This window comes from Eubalaena glacialis, chromosome 1 (genome assembly GCF_028564815.1).
Source record: "Eubalaena glacialis isolate mEubGla1 chromosome 1, mEubGla1.1.hap2.+ XY, whole genome shotgun sequence".
NCBI classification, from domain to species: Eukaryota; Metazoa; Chordata; class Mammalia; order Artiodactyla; family Balaenidae; genus Eubalaena; species Eubalaena glacialis.
In genome coordinates this window covers 32,441,169-32,454,370 of record NC_083716.1, presented here as the reverse complement: position 1 = coordinate 32,454,370, position 13,202 = coordinate 32,441,169, and the positions used below count along the sequence as shown (strand labels likewise).

At 34.2% G+C, this 13,202-nt stretch overlaps 1 protein-coding gene across 1 annotated transcript in view; it reads left to right on the top strand.

Annotated features, from left to right (window-relative positions):
- Window positions 1-314: 314 nt before the first annotated feature.
- CC2D2B (coiled-coil and C2 domain containing 2B) overlaps window positions 315-13,202 on the top strand; it is a 95,788-nt gene continuing 82,900 nt past the window's right edge. Inside the window, 8 exon segments of the mRNA XM_061194873.1 lie at window positions 315-356; window positions 2,002-2,062; window positions 3,312-3,388; window positions 3,750-3,823; window positions 6,493-6,580; window positions 10,280-10,478; window positions 10,809-10,945; window positions 11,046-11,174. Coding sequence (XP_061050856.1) covers window positions 315-356; window positions 2,002-2,062; window positions 3,312-3,388; window positions 3,750-3,823; window positions 6,493-6,580; window positions 10,280-10,478; window positions 10,809-10,945; window positions 11,046-11,174 — 807 coding nt within the window.

Below are 13,202 nucleotides of genomic sequence, written 5' to 3'. Positions count from 1 at the left end.
TCTTGGAGTTTCTATGTATAAAACCTACCCTCTACAAAAAAATCAGTCTGTTGTCTCCTTTCCAATAGTTTTACCTCTAACTCTTTTACATGTCTTATTGGACTAACTAGAATTTCTGTTAAATACTAAAGGTGATCAACAACTAAATACTAAAGGCAATAGTGTGTTTCTTTGTTCAATTTTTCATTAAATTAAAAAATTTAAATAGCATGTTTATCTCAAGTATCAAAGTAATTGTTTTCTCTCAGTAATATGATATATAATTCTTAAAAATATTTCTTATTTATTTAGAAAGTGGAAATGAAAGAACCATCATGAAAAAGATTTCAAAGAGAAAAGAAGATATTTTTAGAAAAGTAAGGTATTAATGGAGTTTGTAAGGATTTTGATTATACTAAATAGCTCAATTGTAAATGTAGGATAATCTTGAAAAAATGTGATATATTTGGTTCTATATACAAATCGTACAGTTCATATGTTAAAAAAATAATAAGAGAGTTTACAGATGAATTATACTCTTTGGTCTGTCAATTATGTAATAAAGAGTATTAGAGGTGAGTTATTTATATATTTATTTATTTATTTATTCCCTTATTTAAATATTTATTTCTCTGTTCTCTCAACCAGCCAACAATCCATTTCCTGCTTTGCTTAAAAAAAAAAAAAAAAAAAGTTTTTCTTTTTTTAATCAATGAATGAGTGAAACATTTTTAGGACTGGTATCTACGTGTCACCTAGAGTAACTCCAATTAAGATTCATATTTTATTCCTGCCTTCTAGATGGGGATGGGAAGTTATGAAAAGTATATCCAGAATGCTGGGTGAGATTATTGGGAATTGAAGGAGACATCTATCAGTCACTTGCTGGGGTTGATGTCCCATCACACCTTCAAGGGTTGCTGTCTCCTTGGTCAAGAGTGAAGTTAGGTATTTTTAATTTTGTTGAGGAAAATACTGAAGGTTTAGTAAGAACAGAACATCTTAGTTCATACTGACCTTACTCGGTAGTTCTTAAGTGTGGTACAGGAACCACTGGTGGATTTGGAGTTCTTTCAGAAAGTCTATAGACTAAGCTCTTACAGTGATCATGTCAGTATACCCTGCTTTGGCTTTTGACACGAATCCATGTTTTTACTGTGATTGGAAATCTGATGTGTGTCTGCTTGCTCTTCCCACTCCAACTGCACATTAATTTGGTTAGCATGTACAGTTGTTATTTAAGGAGTCTTTTGCTATTCTATTTTTTCAACTTAAAATGAAAAACATCCATATTGTTCTAAAAAAAACGTTTAACATTGCTAGTATGGTTTAATTTTAGAATATTGAGTTTTCAAAAGTGGTAAAAGAAATAAATGCTCATTTTAAAATATTGAATTTTTGATAATAGTAGTACATTCAATTAGAAATACCAGTAGGCAACTAGAAATATGGTATTCAGGAGAGCAGTCAAGGTTGGAGACAGATTTGGGAAGCCATGGGAATCCATGCACTCTCCAAATGCTTGGAATGTGCCCACATTTAGGCTATGAGGAGAAGTGTGACCAAGAAAGGATACAAGGAATAAGTGGCCAGAGAGGTAGAAGGGTAGAGGAAAAGGATATAGAAAGCTTTTAGAAAGTTATCAGATGCTACAGAGTACTCAGGTAATAGCTAACATTGATATAGTGTTGAGTTTCAAAGTATTTTCATATGTTTGATCTCATTTGACCTTCCTAAAAGGTATATGAAGTAGGCAGTATATGAACACTAACAACTATCTACTGGATTTTATCATTAAAAGGTTCTTTTTGATATTACAGAGAGCAATTTTTTAATTTAAAAATCTATTGTATATAAAGAGCTCATACCCATTGATAAAAGGATGAAATTTAAGAAAACAGGCAAAGGATATGAATTGTCATTTTAAAGGAGATGACTTTCAAAGGGCTGATAAACCTATGAAAAGATGTTAAATGCCAAAACAAAAAGATACAAGGTAACCCTTCCCCCCTTTTTTTGCAGATGTCAGAAGACACAGATAACATTGCAGTAGAAGAAAATGTAGACAAGTATCTCCAGAAAGGTTCTCAATAAGTATACCACAGCTCTAATACTGTTGGACTTTATTTTTTAAAGATGTAAATGACTAATTCTATCCCAGGGTTTCATTTGGAAACAGTTTCTTAAGGGATAAGTTCAAACAGAAACTAAATTTCCTATATAATACAAGTGGGTATAAGGAAATAATGGTAAAGTCAGTGCATGTAATAAAACTAAGTTTTGTTTTCTCTCTCTCTCTCTGCAAACATGGAGAATCTTTTCGTTCTTCAGGCTATGTTAGACCATAAAGATACAGAGATACAGAACCTGTTTCAGGAAGTTTCCAGGTCTCAGGGAGAAAAATATATAAATAATGGTTGACTCCTGCTTCATTTATCCAGCAAATATTTATTAAGCGCCTACTATGTGCCATCTGTCATTCTAAGTTCTGGGAATAGAGTATAAACAAACCAACTAATAATTTTTAAATTTTATCATGGAATACTGCAACTAAGAATGAAAATTCTCATGACCCATACTGATTTAGCTTTATGCTTACCCTTTATTTCCACCATTTTCTATTTAACCTTTAACTACTCAAAGGCAGGGAGAAGAAAAAGAAAAATACAAGGCAAAATGACCAGTAGGTCCTCCATTTTCTATTGTACCTAGGACTGCATAACCCCTGTCTTTCTCAATCCATACAGTAGATCATCCGGTGGATGAGAAGAAAATAACATGAGGCTTGGAGTACACATAACAGCTGGAGCCTTCTTTATACCCAGCAAGACTGTTTCATTTCCTCTAAGAGCTGGCAGTATTATACTGAATTTACAAAACTGACATAAGTAGTTAAAATGGGTGCTTGGAGACTTACCTCTCTTTTTTTCAGATTCCTTCCTCTTCACTTTAATCAAGTTGAAGTAAACTGGTTTTGATATTTGTATATTCTGTGGACTGTAGAGCAGTTTATATAGAATATTACTGTTTTCATGGATTTTTTTCCCTAAAAGGACAAAGATAAAGGTTTGCTTATCTGAACCTTTTTTTTTTAGCCTGACTACAAAATTCAGTCCTGACCATGCATGAGTATTTATTCCAGATGGAAAAGGGGGAAGTTTCTAAGCTTTATTTTCTAGGTTCTAAGCTCTCATGGGGCAATGACCCAGTCTTCATAATGGTCATGATCCAAAGAAATGCATGCTATTTAATAAGTACTTTTGATGCTATTGCTGTTTAATTATATTAAAAGAAAGTGTCATGAACTCCATATTATGTTGGCTTCTTGATAGATTTAAATATGGAAGAAAATCAAAACATAATAGAAACTCTGAGAGGCAAAGTAAGAGAAAAGCTAAAAAATGCCAAGGTAATATTATTTTTTCTTTCCTATTTTCACATTTACTGTTTAAATCAACATATATCATGATAAACTTTTCTTTATCAAAAAAGAGCTAAAATTCTATTTTAATATAGCTCCTTAAATCCAAAAAGCTTCAAGTTATTTTCCATGCTTTCTATTTCCAAACTTGAAGCCAAGAAAAGTTAAGTGATTTGGTTATGGTAACTAAATTTGACATCTCAGGAGAAAACATGTATATACTTTTTAAAAGAAAAACATTGAGAAGTCTTTGTTTTTATCCATTTTGGGCAAAAGACTTATGAACACGATTATGTCTATATCTGTGAACATTAAGTTTTCCATACTATTTATTTACATTGTGTTTCAGATTAATCAAGGCAAAAAATCTTCAACTCAGCTGCTCATTGATAATAAGATGTATCAGTGGTCTAAGGTGAATAACTTTTTTAAAAAAACTTTTTAGAACAGATTTATTGAGGTGTACTTTACATAGTGAAAATTCATCCATTTTAAGCGTATGATTCAATGATTTTTAGTAAATTTACAGAATATATAATCAACATTATAATCCAATTTTAGACCATTTTGTCACTCCAAAAAGATCTCTCATGCCAATATTTAATCACGCTCTATTTCTACTTGACATTATTTCTTATCTTAAAAAATTATAATAAAATATTATAGGTGATCCCCGACTTACAGATTTTGTTCTGAAATACAATGTGTAATCACATATTTGAAACTTCAAATGACAAAATCACTCACATCTTGGGCGAACCTGCATTATTTAGAGTAAAGGCTAAGCAGCTTTAACAAAAAGATTCAAAGTAAAATGTCTTAATTAAGATAGAAGTTTTATTTCTCTCTAGTGTAATAGATAAGTAGTCCAGGCTACTAGGAGAGTTCTGCCATCTTCAACACTTAGTTTCCATCTCTGAGTCCAATGGCAAAGCTCCTGTGTCTTCATTTGCTAACCAAAGGGAAGGGAGGAGGAAGAGAGCCATAGGATTGCAGATTGATCTCTTACAGGACAAGACCTGAAAATTGCACACATTATTTCCACTAAAAGGAACGTGGGAAAAAATGTCTCTGTATCCAGCTAAAAGTAAGTTCTATTATTAGAAATGGGAGAAAAGACAGCAATGAACAACGAGTCATTTCTGCCATAAGCAATGAGAGTATTTTAAAAATACTCTCAAATTTTAAAATGTAAGGATTGTATTTCGGGTTTTTAAAAAACTCATCTTCGTCTTCTCCGCAGGGTCCCTCTTGGGTACTTAGTAAAAATTAATTAAATTTAATAGTGAAAGCAGACTAAAAAAAGATGATTGTATACATGTTGTTCATTCAGCAAATGAATAAAAGTGAGCCTAACTTGGATTTAATTTAACTGTGAATAGTAAAAAATTGGAAGTTTGTCAAGATAAGTCCATTGAATATCAAGAAAAGAGGTAAAAAGGAAGAGAAATTGGCTTCTAAGAGTTTCCATTACAAACTGCTAGGAAGGGATATCTGCTCAGGAAGTTGAGGATTTTAGCAAATGATTTTGCAATGAGCAGAGACAGAGGGAAGTAAAAGTATATATGGACAATTTATATATCAGTATTGTTGAAAGGTACATAAATTTTAAAGTTAATGGGACAGCGATATTGTAGATACAAACAGGATGTAGGATAAGCTTTTGTATTTTACATATTTTTGAATTCTTCGGTTCCTAGAAACTAGCAGATTTCCTCCTTCCTTCTTTCCTTTCTTTCCCTCCCACCCTCCCTCCCTCTCTCTCTCTCTCCCTTCCTTCCTTCCTCCCTTCCTCCCTCCCTTCCTTCCTTCCTTCCTTCTGATTCCTCTCCCAAACCTCTCTAAAAACAGTTCATTTAAATGTGTGTGACAAAGAAGTGATAGGTGATTTATATCTGAAAGATTCAGACTTTACAGTATTGAAAAATGAGAGGCTATTTATAAGCAAGTTCATCACTAAGAATATGCCACTTTTAATACTTTTAATGATCTCTAAGTTCACAAAAGATTATTGGTGGGGTGGGGTGATACTTGTATGTGAGTGCATTCATACATGAGAGCACCCAAAAACAGGGAGAGAAAAAAGAGTTTGCCCTGAGTCCACATTTTGATCTAACTATAAGGTAATGCTCTCAATACTCTGACTAGAGTGAAGAGATAGGTTGGGAAGATGGAGAAGATTTGGACCCTATATTTTTATTTTTTAATTTAAAAAATTTTCTAATTGAGATATAATTGACATATAACATTATATTACTTTCAAGTGTACAACATAAGGATTCAATATTTGCGTATATTGGGAAACGATCACCACAATAAGTCTAGTTAACATTTGTCACCATACGTAGTTACAAAAAAAAAGTTTTTTTCTTGTGATGAGGACTTTTAAGTTTTACTCTCTTGACAACTTTCAAATATGCAATATAGCATTATTAACTAGTCACCATGCTGTACATTATATCCCCAAGACTTACTTATTTTATAACTGGAAGTTTGTACCTTTTGACCCCCTTCACCCATTTTGCCTACTGCCCCCTGCACCCCCTGCCTCTGTTAACCACCAGTCTGTTCTCTGTATCTATGAGCTTGATTTTTTGTTTTGCTTTTTAAAAATTTCACCAATAAGTGAGATCATATGGTATTTGTCTTTCTCTGTCTGACTTATTTCACTTAGGATAATGCTCTCAAGGGCCATCCATGTTGTCACAAATGGCAAGATTTCATTCTTTTTATGGCTGAATAGTACTCCATTGTGTGTGTGTGTGTATGTGTGTAAATCTTTGTCCATTCATCGGTTGATGGACACTTAAGTTGTTTCCATATCTTGGCTATTGGAAATAATGCTGCAATTTTATTGTTTTTTTTTTTAAACCACAGTTACCGGACCTTAAAAACAAAACAAAATACAAAAATAATTCATGAGCCAAACAGACTCAAAGTTAAATATAACTTGATACTATCTCTCCTACTGCTTTTGGTTCTTGAATAAGATACAGTTACTATTACCATATTACAGAAAACTACTTCTTTCCCTTAAACGCAGAAAAAGCTTTCACTTCAACACTGAATACTGGTTTACCATTGTTTAACCTGCAGACTGAAGTCTCACTGGATGAAGGTCTTTCGTTTTTTATTCTGAGTGGTGAAGAAGACTCAACTTTAGGCCAGTCTGCAGAGCAGGTTGGATTTGTTTCCTTTCCTCCTACATTCTCATTCTCAGGAAAAATAACTCTTTATTAAAGGCATAGAATGAAATACTTGATGGGAGGTGAAATTTTTATTATTGAGCTGCCTTCTCTTTGAATTGAGAAGCTGCTCATAATAATAATTCCTAACATTTATTGAGTGCTTACTGGATGCCCAGTGATATTCTAAATTTTAAATGTGGATTGTCTCATTCAATCCTCATAATAACCCTGTGAGGTAGGCATTATTATCATCTCTGTTTTATAGGTGAGGAAACAGGCACACAGGCGTAAGAATTGATAGAGCCGGGAAGTACAGGCTATCAGCTCCAAAGCCTGTGTTTTCTTTCGTTCTTCCTGTTCATTTCTCCAAGTGCCCACGTTGTTCTCCATAATCTCTATTACTCTTCATTGATTCCCCATTCTTCATCCCTCCTTGTACAATCCCAGACCCTTCTAATTTCTGTCAGTTCTTCCCAAACTCTTCAGCCCACTGTTATTCTCGGGCCGTCCTTTCCTCCAGTCCTAATCAGTCTCACTGGTCTTTCCCATCTCCTGATTTGTCAGTCTCATTGGTCTCCCTTCTGCTCCTATTCCTCTCAACTTTCTCCATTCCTCTCTACCTTCAGATCTCTCTACAGTTTCCTTGAGCCCCCTCCTGTATTTCCAGAGTTCTACCCAGTATCTTCTGACACCTCCCAGTCATTTCCAAATCCTTCAGGTCCTCCTTTTGAATTTCTCTTGGGCCCCCCTTTGTCTTTCTACTTACTTCTCAGTCTCTTCCATTCCCCTTTCTTTGTATCCTGTATCCTGCTCCAGTCTTTACATTCCTTTTGTTGTTGTTGTTTGTTCCACAGAAAAGAGCTTTATCTTTAAAAAATCTAACAAATTTAGTATATACATTATAAAAACTTAATGCAGAAAACCATGAGGAAGAAAATAAAAATCATGTGACATCCCACTGCTCTGAGATAAACCACTATTACCATTTTTTCCTACTGTTCTCTATGCTTATACCCATATATGCACACACAGACTTTTATATAAATAGAATCACAGTATAGCAATTCCATTTTTCCAATTGCTCAGCCAAACCTTGCTGTCATCCTTGGATCCTCTTTTACTCACATGCCTCATATCCAGTTTGTCACAAATCCTGTTGGTTCTACCTTCAAAGTATCCAACCCACTTCCAGAACCTAGCCCACTTTTCATCACCTCCCCTGGCACAGCCTAGTCTATGCGGCCGTAACCTCTCATCCAGATCATTGCCATAGTCTCCCTTTATTTTTACTATTGCCCCAACAGTCTATTTGGTATACCATACAGTAGTCAGAGTGATTCTGTTAAAATCTAAGACAGAACATTTTTTTTAACGCCTTCTAATGGTTTCCTATCTCACTCAAAAAAAAGTTGAAGTCCTTATAGGGGCTTCCACGGCCCCCTTAGTACCTCTCTGACTTCCTTTCTCACTAGTTTCCCCTTCTCCCACCCAACTCCGGCCATACTGGCCTCCTTCCTGTTCCTGCCTCAGGGACTTTGTACCTTTTAACTGTCTAGAAAGCTCTTCTCTTATCCTTATGCTCTCTCCCTCACTACCTTTGGGTCTCTGTTCAAATGACACATAATTAAAAATACTGTGCCTGAAAACCTTATGTAATAGTACCCCCCAACCCCCCATCCCTGTATTCTCTAGCCACTTATCTTGCATCATTTTTCTTCATGACATTTATCACCACCTCACATGTATTTCTGTCTCTTTGTTTATTTTCTTCCTTGAACATATTAGGCACTCCATATTTGAGTGAATATTGAATAAATGAGTATCAAACATGCACATGCTCTGTCAAGTCACCTGATATCCCAGAATCCCATGATATAGGTTAAGGAATGGACTTTTCAGGGGAAACAAGAGAAGGTCCACCCAGCAGAGTGCACCAGGGCAAAGCGCTGTGCTTATGGCTGCTTTTCCTTCTTACAGGGAAGACATGAGAGAAATTAGGTCAGTGGGGCAAGTAGACTATTTGGGCACAAGGAAGTCCAGGCTTGGATGTGGGTTGTTTAGAGAAGTTGTTTGGAAAAGCCATCTGCCCTGCACCTGGTAAGTTTGGGGACAATGGGAATCTACTGTCCTCATCACAGGGAGGGAAAGCTACTGTTTTGTGGGAGGCTGAGTGTGACTGTGGCTCCTTCCTACTAGGAGAAAAGGGAGAATCTCTCTCTCTCTCTCTCTCTCTTTTTTTTTTTTTACCACACCATACTCAGGTGCATTCATTTAGACTTATGCATGGGAAATTAGGTGGTTGCCTTCTGACCTCATGCTTCATGTCACATAACAGCTAACAGCACAGACACTGGTCTGCTGTGAGCTGCATAGTGAAGACCAGGAAGGTGATTATATTGGTTGAGATCATAGCTTGTCTCAGGCTAAAAATATAGGTAGATGTAGTGGGGTAGGATTCATGAAAGAGACCTACATGGTCATAAATAAAAGGCTGGGATCCAAGGTGAGAGCCTGACATGACTCAGCCATCAGGGCAGACCTCAGCTCTGAAGGCAGGTTGAAAGCCCTGGCCCACACCAGGGGTGCGGTGAAAGTAGCTTGGTAATGGGACCTACAGCAGGAGCAAAGAGCCCCTCTTTGTCTATGATTGGAATATTCAAAGAGATCCCCTATGTGAAGATCCCCCAAATCTTGCTCCTAGGTATCAGTGTCATATCTTGTTTGACTTCTGAAAATGATGCCAGAAAGATTTCTGGATATAAAATACTTTCTTGATTTCATGACGGGGATATAGGGAAGGTATGATGATGTGATGACTTGATATGAACCTAGGTGATGCTTAACCATGTTACTCACTTAATTTTGTCAGAGTTGATCAAGGCCATCTACGGTTATCTATTCAATGGAATTCTATTATTAATTCTTTTTATTTAATTATTTACCCCTAAATGTATGTTTTTGAAAATTAAGGGATTTTTATTTGCATGACTCACATACTCTCCTTCTCTCTTTCAATATATGTAGATTTTAAGTTAGACAACTAAAGTCATCCAAAATAAATTGGTGATTTTTTTTGTGAAGAGACTCATATAAAATTTCTGATATGATATAAAAGTATACATTTTTATATTTAGCAATATATCTGTTTCAATACCTACATTCAGATTGTTTGTAACTTTTATATATCATATTTCAGAAATGTATCTTAGTCAATCACACTGCCACAGACTTCTATTTGTATCTTTACTTTTCTTTCTTAAATATCATCCAGAAAACAGCATGCCTACTCCACATCACCTTAGGTAGTACTTCTTTCTGAATGATGGAAAAAAATGGGGCTGAAGACCACATGGCTTGATGTCTCTAGACTTTGCCCTACACTGTGAATTCTCAACAGTTGAAATATCATAGTCCAATATTTCAGAACATTTTCCATAGGAGAGGAGAGACTTGAATTGTAGTTCTTTTTCAGTAGTCTTTCATTGAGAATTTCAATGAAGGGCTATAGAAAAATCATATTTTATAATATTAAGCCTTAAATGAGTTCCTCTGTGTTCAATGAAAGTTCATTGTCACACAGTTTCAGCTTGAACTTGAACTGGGTGGCATAGATCAGAAAGACTTCACAGCAAGATTCTAGTACCTTTCATTTATCTGCATGTTAATCATTTTTCTTTTTGGTATTCAACAGAGGTCAGTAAATGATAGTTACCACAAACACTTTTCACTTGGTGATAATGTACAAAACTTTGCTGAGGGCCAAGATGAAGATTTTATGGAGGAAGTCATTTCCCTAGATTTACTTGAAGTAAAGGCTGCCGATTATGAAGATGATCAAGAACAAGTAAAAAAACAACAGGCAAATATTTTTGTTCCAAGCAATTCTCCGGGTAAAGTTTTAACAAGAAAATATTCAAGTCATTAATGAATCATATTGTAGGATAATAGCTTCTTTGTATGCTGGATAGATAAAAAGTACTGATTTAAAATTATAGAAATTTTTCTATATTTGTTCTTCATGCTTTCTCTGAGTTAAAGGGAATTGGCTTAAAGAGCTCATTCATTGTGTGTGTGTGTGTGTGTGTGTGTGTGTGTGTGTGTATAGACTTTCTGCTAGGCTTTAGTGGTAGAGTATATGATAGTTCCCTTTTGCTTCTTGTTTGGTCAATACCAGTTTAATATTTTGGACTTTAAAGTAATATCTAGGTTTTGTTATTAAGTGATCAACCAACTTAAACTGCCAAAAGATATGATGCCACGCATTTTAGAAGAAGAAGGATTCTATGTTCACAAAAAGCCAGAAATATATAAAAAGACCTGCAACAAAATGGAAAATCGCCTGCTTAAACTAGAAGAGGCAAGTTCACTAGCTAACAAGGGAAACCACTCACTGATGGTGTGTGACATTTGTTTTTAGTGTAATATTTACTTACTATATTCTTAAATATTTTTGATAGGGGAAGTGTTGGTTTGAAGAAAGTGGAGAAATAATGTCATTACCTTCACCTGTTAGATGGTCATGGAATTTCAGACTAAACATAAGTAAGGAACCTTTAAATCCAGCACTGAAGACCATATACAGGAAGGTAACCAACAACAGTTTATTTATGATTATGGTTAGAATTCTTGTAATATCAATTATAACTTATATACTTATTTTTGTGGTGTTAATTCACCTTTTAAAGATATTAGTAAGTCTAGTAAAGGCAAAACTATGACGAAATATTAAATATCCATTAAAATTATGTTTTCAAGGAATATTTAATGATATGAAGTGCTCAAAATAAAATTAAAGTTAAAAAAAGCAGAATGCAAGATTTCATATGATCCTAATTTTATGAAAATAGATAATGAATGAATGAATTTATCAATGAATGAATAAGTACATACATATATGTGTATATAGATGAAAAGACTAGAAAATATATCATAGTTAATAACTATCTCTGGATAGTAGGACATAGGATTATTTTTATTTTCTTTGTTATACTCTTTTCTATTTTCTAAATTTCAGAAATGAATATATGTTATACTTATAATTAAACTAACTTATGTGTATTCCAAAAGACATTATGAAAATTAGCAGTCCATTAACCTAATGAGAAGAAATATTTAGACAGAAATAGTTATGTTAAAAATTTGGCTTGAAAAAATTTAAATAAGAATTTTGTACAAAAACCTAATTGCTCGATCACTTGCATTAACCATTCCATATATAGGAAATATGGCTGTAGGTAGATACAAAGTGGAAATAATACTTCCTAAAAATACAGTTGACCTTGAACAATGCAGCGGTGGGGCACCAACTCCGTGCAGTCAAAAATCTGCGTACTGCTCTCTCTGCCTCAAAAATAAAGAAATTAATAAATTACTCATTCAAGGGCAGGAAGCTGAGACAGTTTGGGTAGACTGAGAACTCAAACCCTAGTTCTTTTGATTCCACACATTGTGATCTCTAATCGAACACCAACTTTTCCCCACACTTAGTTAATTTAAAGATCTGTAAAATGAAAATATAGATACTGTAATTATTGAATAAATCTGTGTATAAGTGGACAAGCTCAGTTCAAACCCATGTTGTTTAAGGGTCAACTGTACTTAACAGGACTTCATTCTCTGTTCCCTCTGTTGCTTTAAACCTGTGAGTTACTTCTCCTCTTCTAGTAATTATATGCCTTCTGTAGTTAATGCTTTTTCTTTACAGTTGCAGTTCTGTGTTTCTTGCATATTCCAGTAGCTGCAACATTTTAACAGCAAGAGCACTTAGTTCCTTATAAGGCTGTTACTTCTCAGCCTCCATAGGAAATGAGATTTCTCCCTAAACTGAAGAGATTTATACTTTTGGAGGTCTCTTTCTCTTTCTGTAACATGTGAGGATCTTCTTTCTTTATGATATATGCTCTCTTTTCTTCTCCACAGTTTCTATTTCTTTCCCAGAGAAACTGGAAAATCAAAAAAAAAGTCTTCCTTATGTTGTAATATGTTTTTTATATCCTTATACCACTCATAAATTTCTTTCAGGATTTTCTAAAAATACACCAAAACTTTTTGCTGCTAAGAAAATCTTTTACCATTTTACCATGCAAAATGCATTTAAGCTTTAATTAATTGTCCTACTTTTAAAATTAAAGACATATACAAAGATTTTTATCATGAATGAGTGTTGACATTTATCAAATGCTTTCTCTAAGCCTATTAAGTATTGTAATAGTATTTTCTTAACTTTTAATGTGGTGAATTACACTGATTTTCAAATATTTCTGAAATAAATCCCATTTGTGATGCCTTTTCTTTTTATGTATTACTGAATTTGATTTTCTAATATTTTGTTCAGGATTTTTGCATACATGTTCCTGAGATAACTTTTTCTTTGATTTTTCTTCCTTGTAATGTTCTTGTCAGATTTCCATCTAGGTTACACTGGCTTCAACACAATTTGGGGAGTGTTCCCTCTTTTTCTCTTCTCTGGGAGAATTGTATAAGATTGGTGTTATTTCTTCCTTAAATGTTTGGGAGAATTCACTGCTGAATCCATCTTGGCCTGGAAATTTATTTGTGGGAATGTTTTCTATTATAAACATATTTTTTAAAAAATAAAAGACTGTCCAATGGAA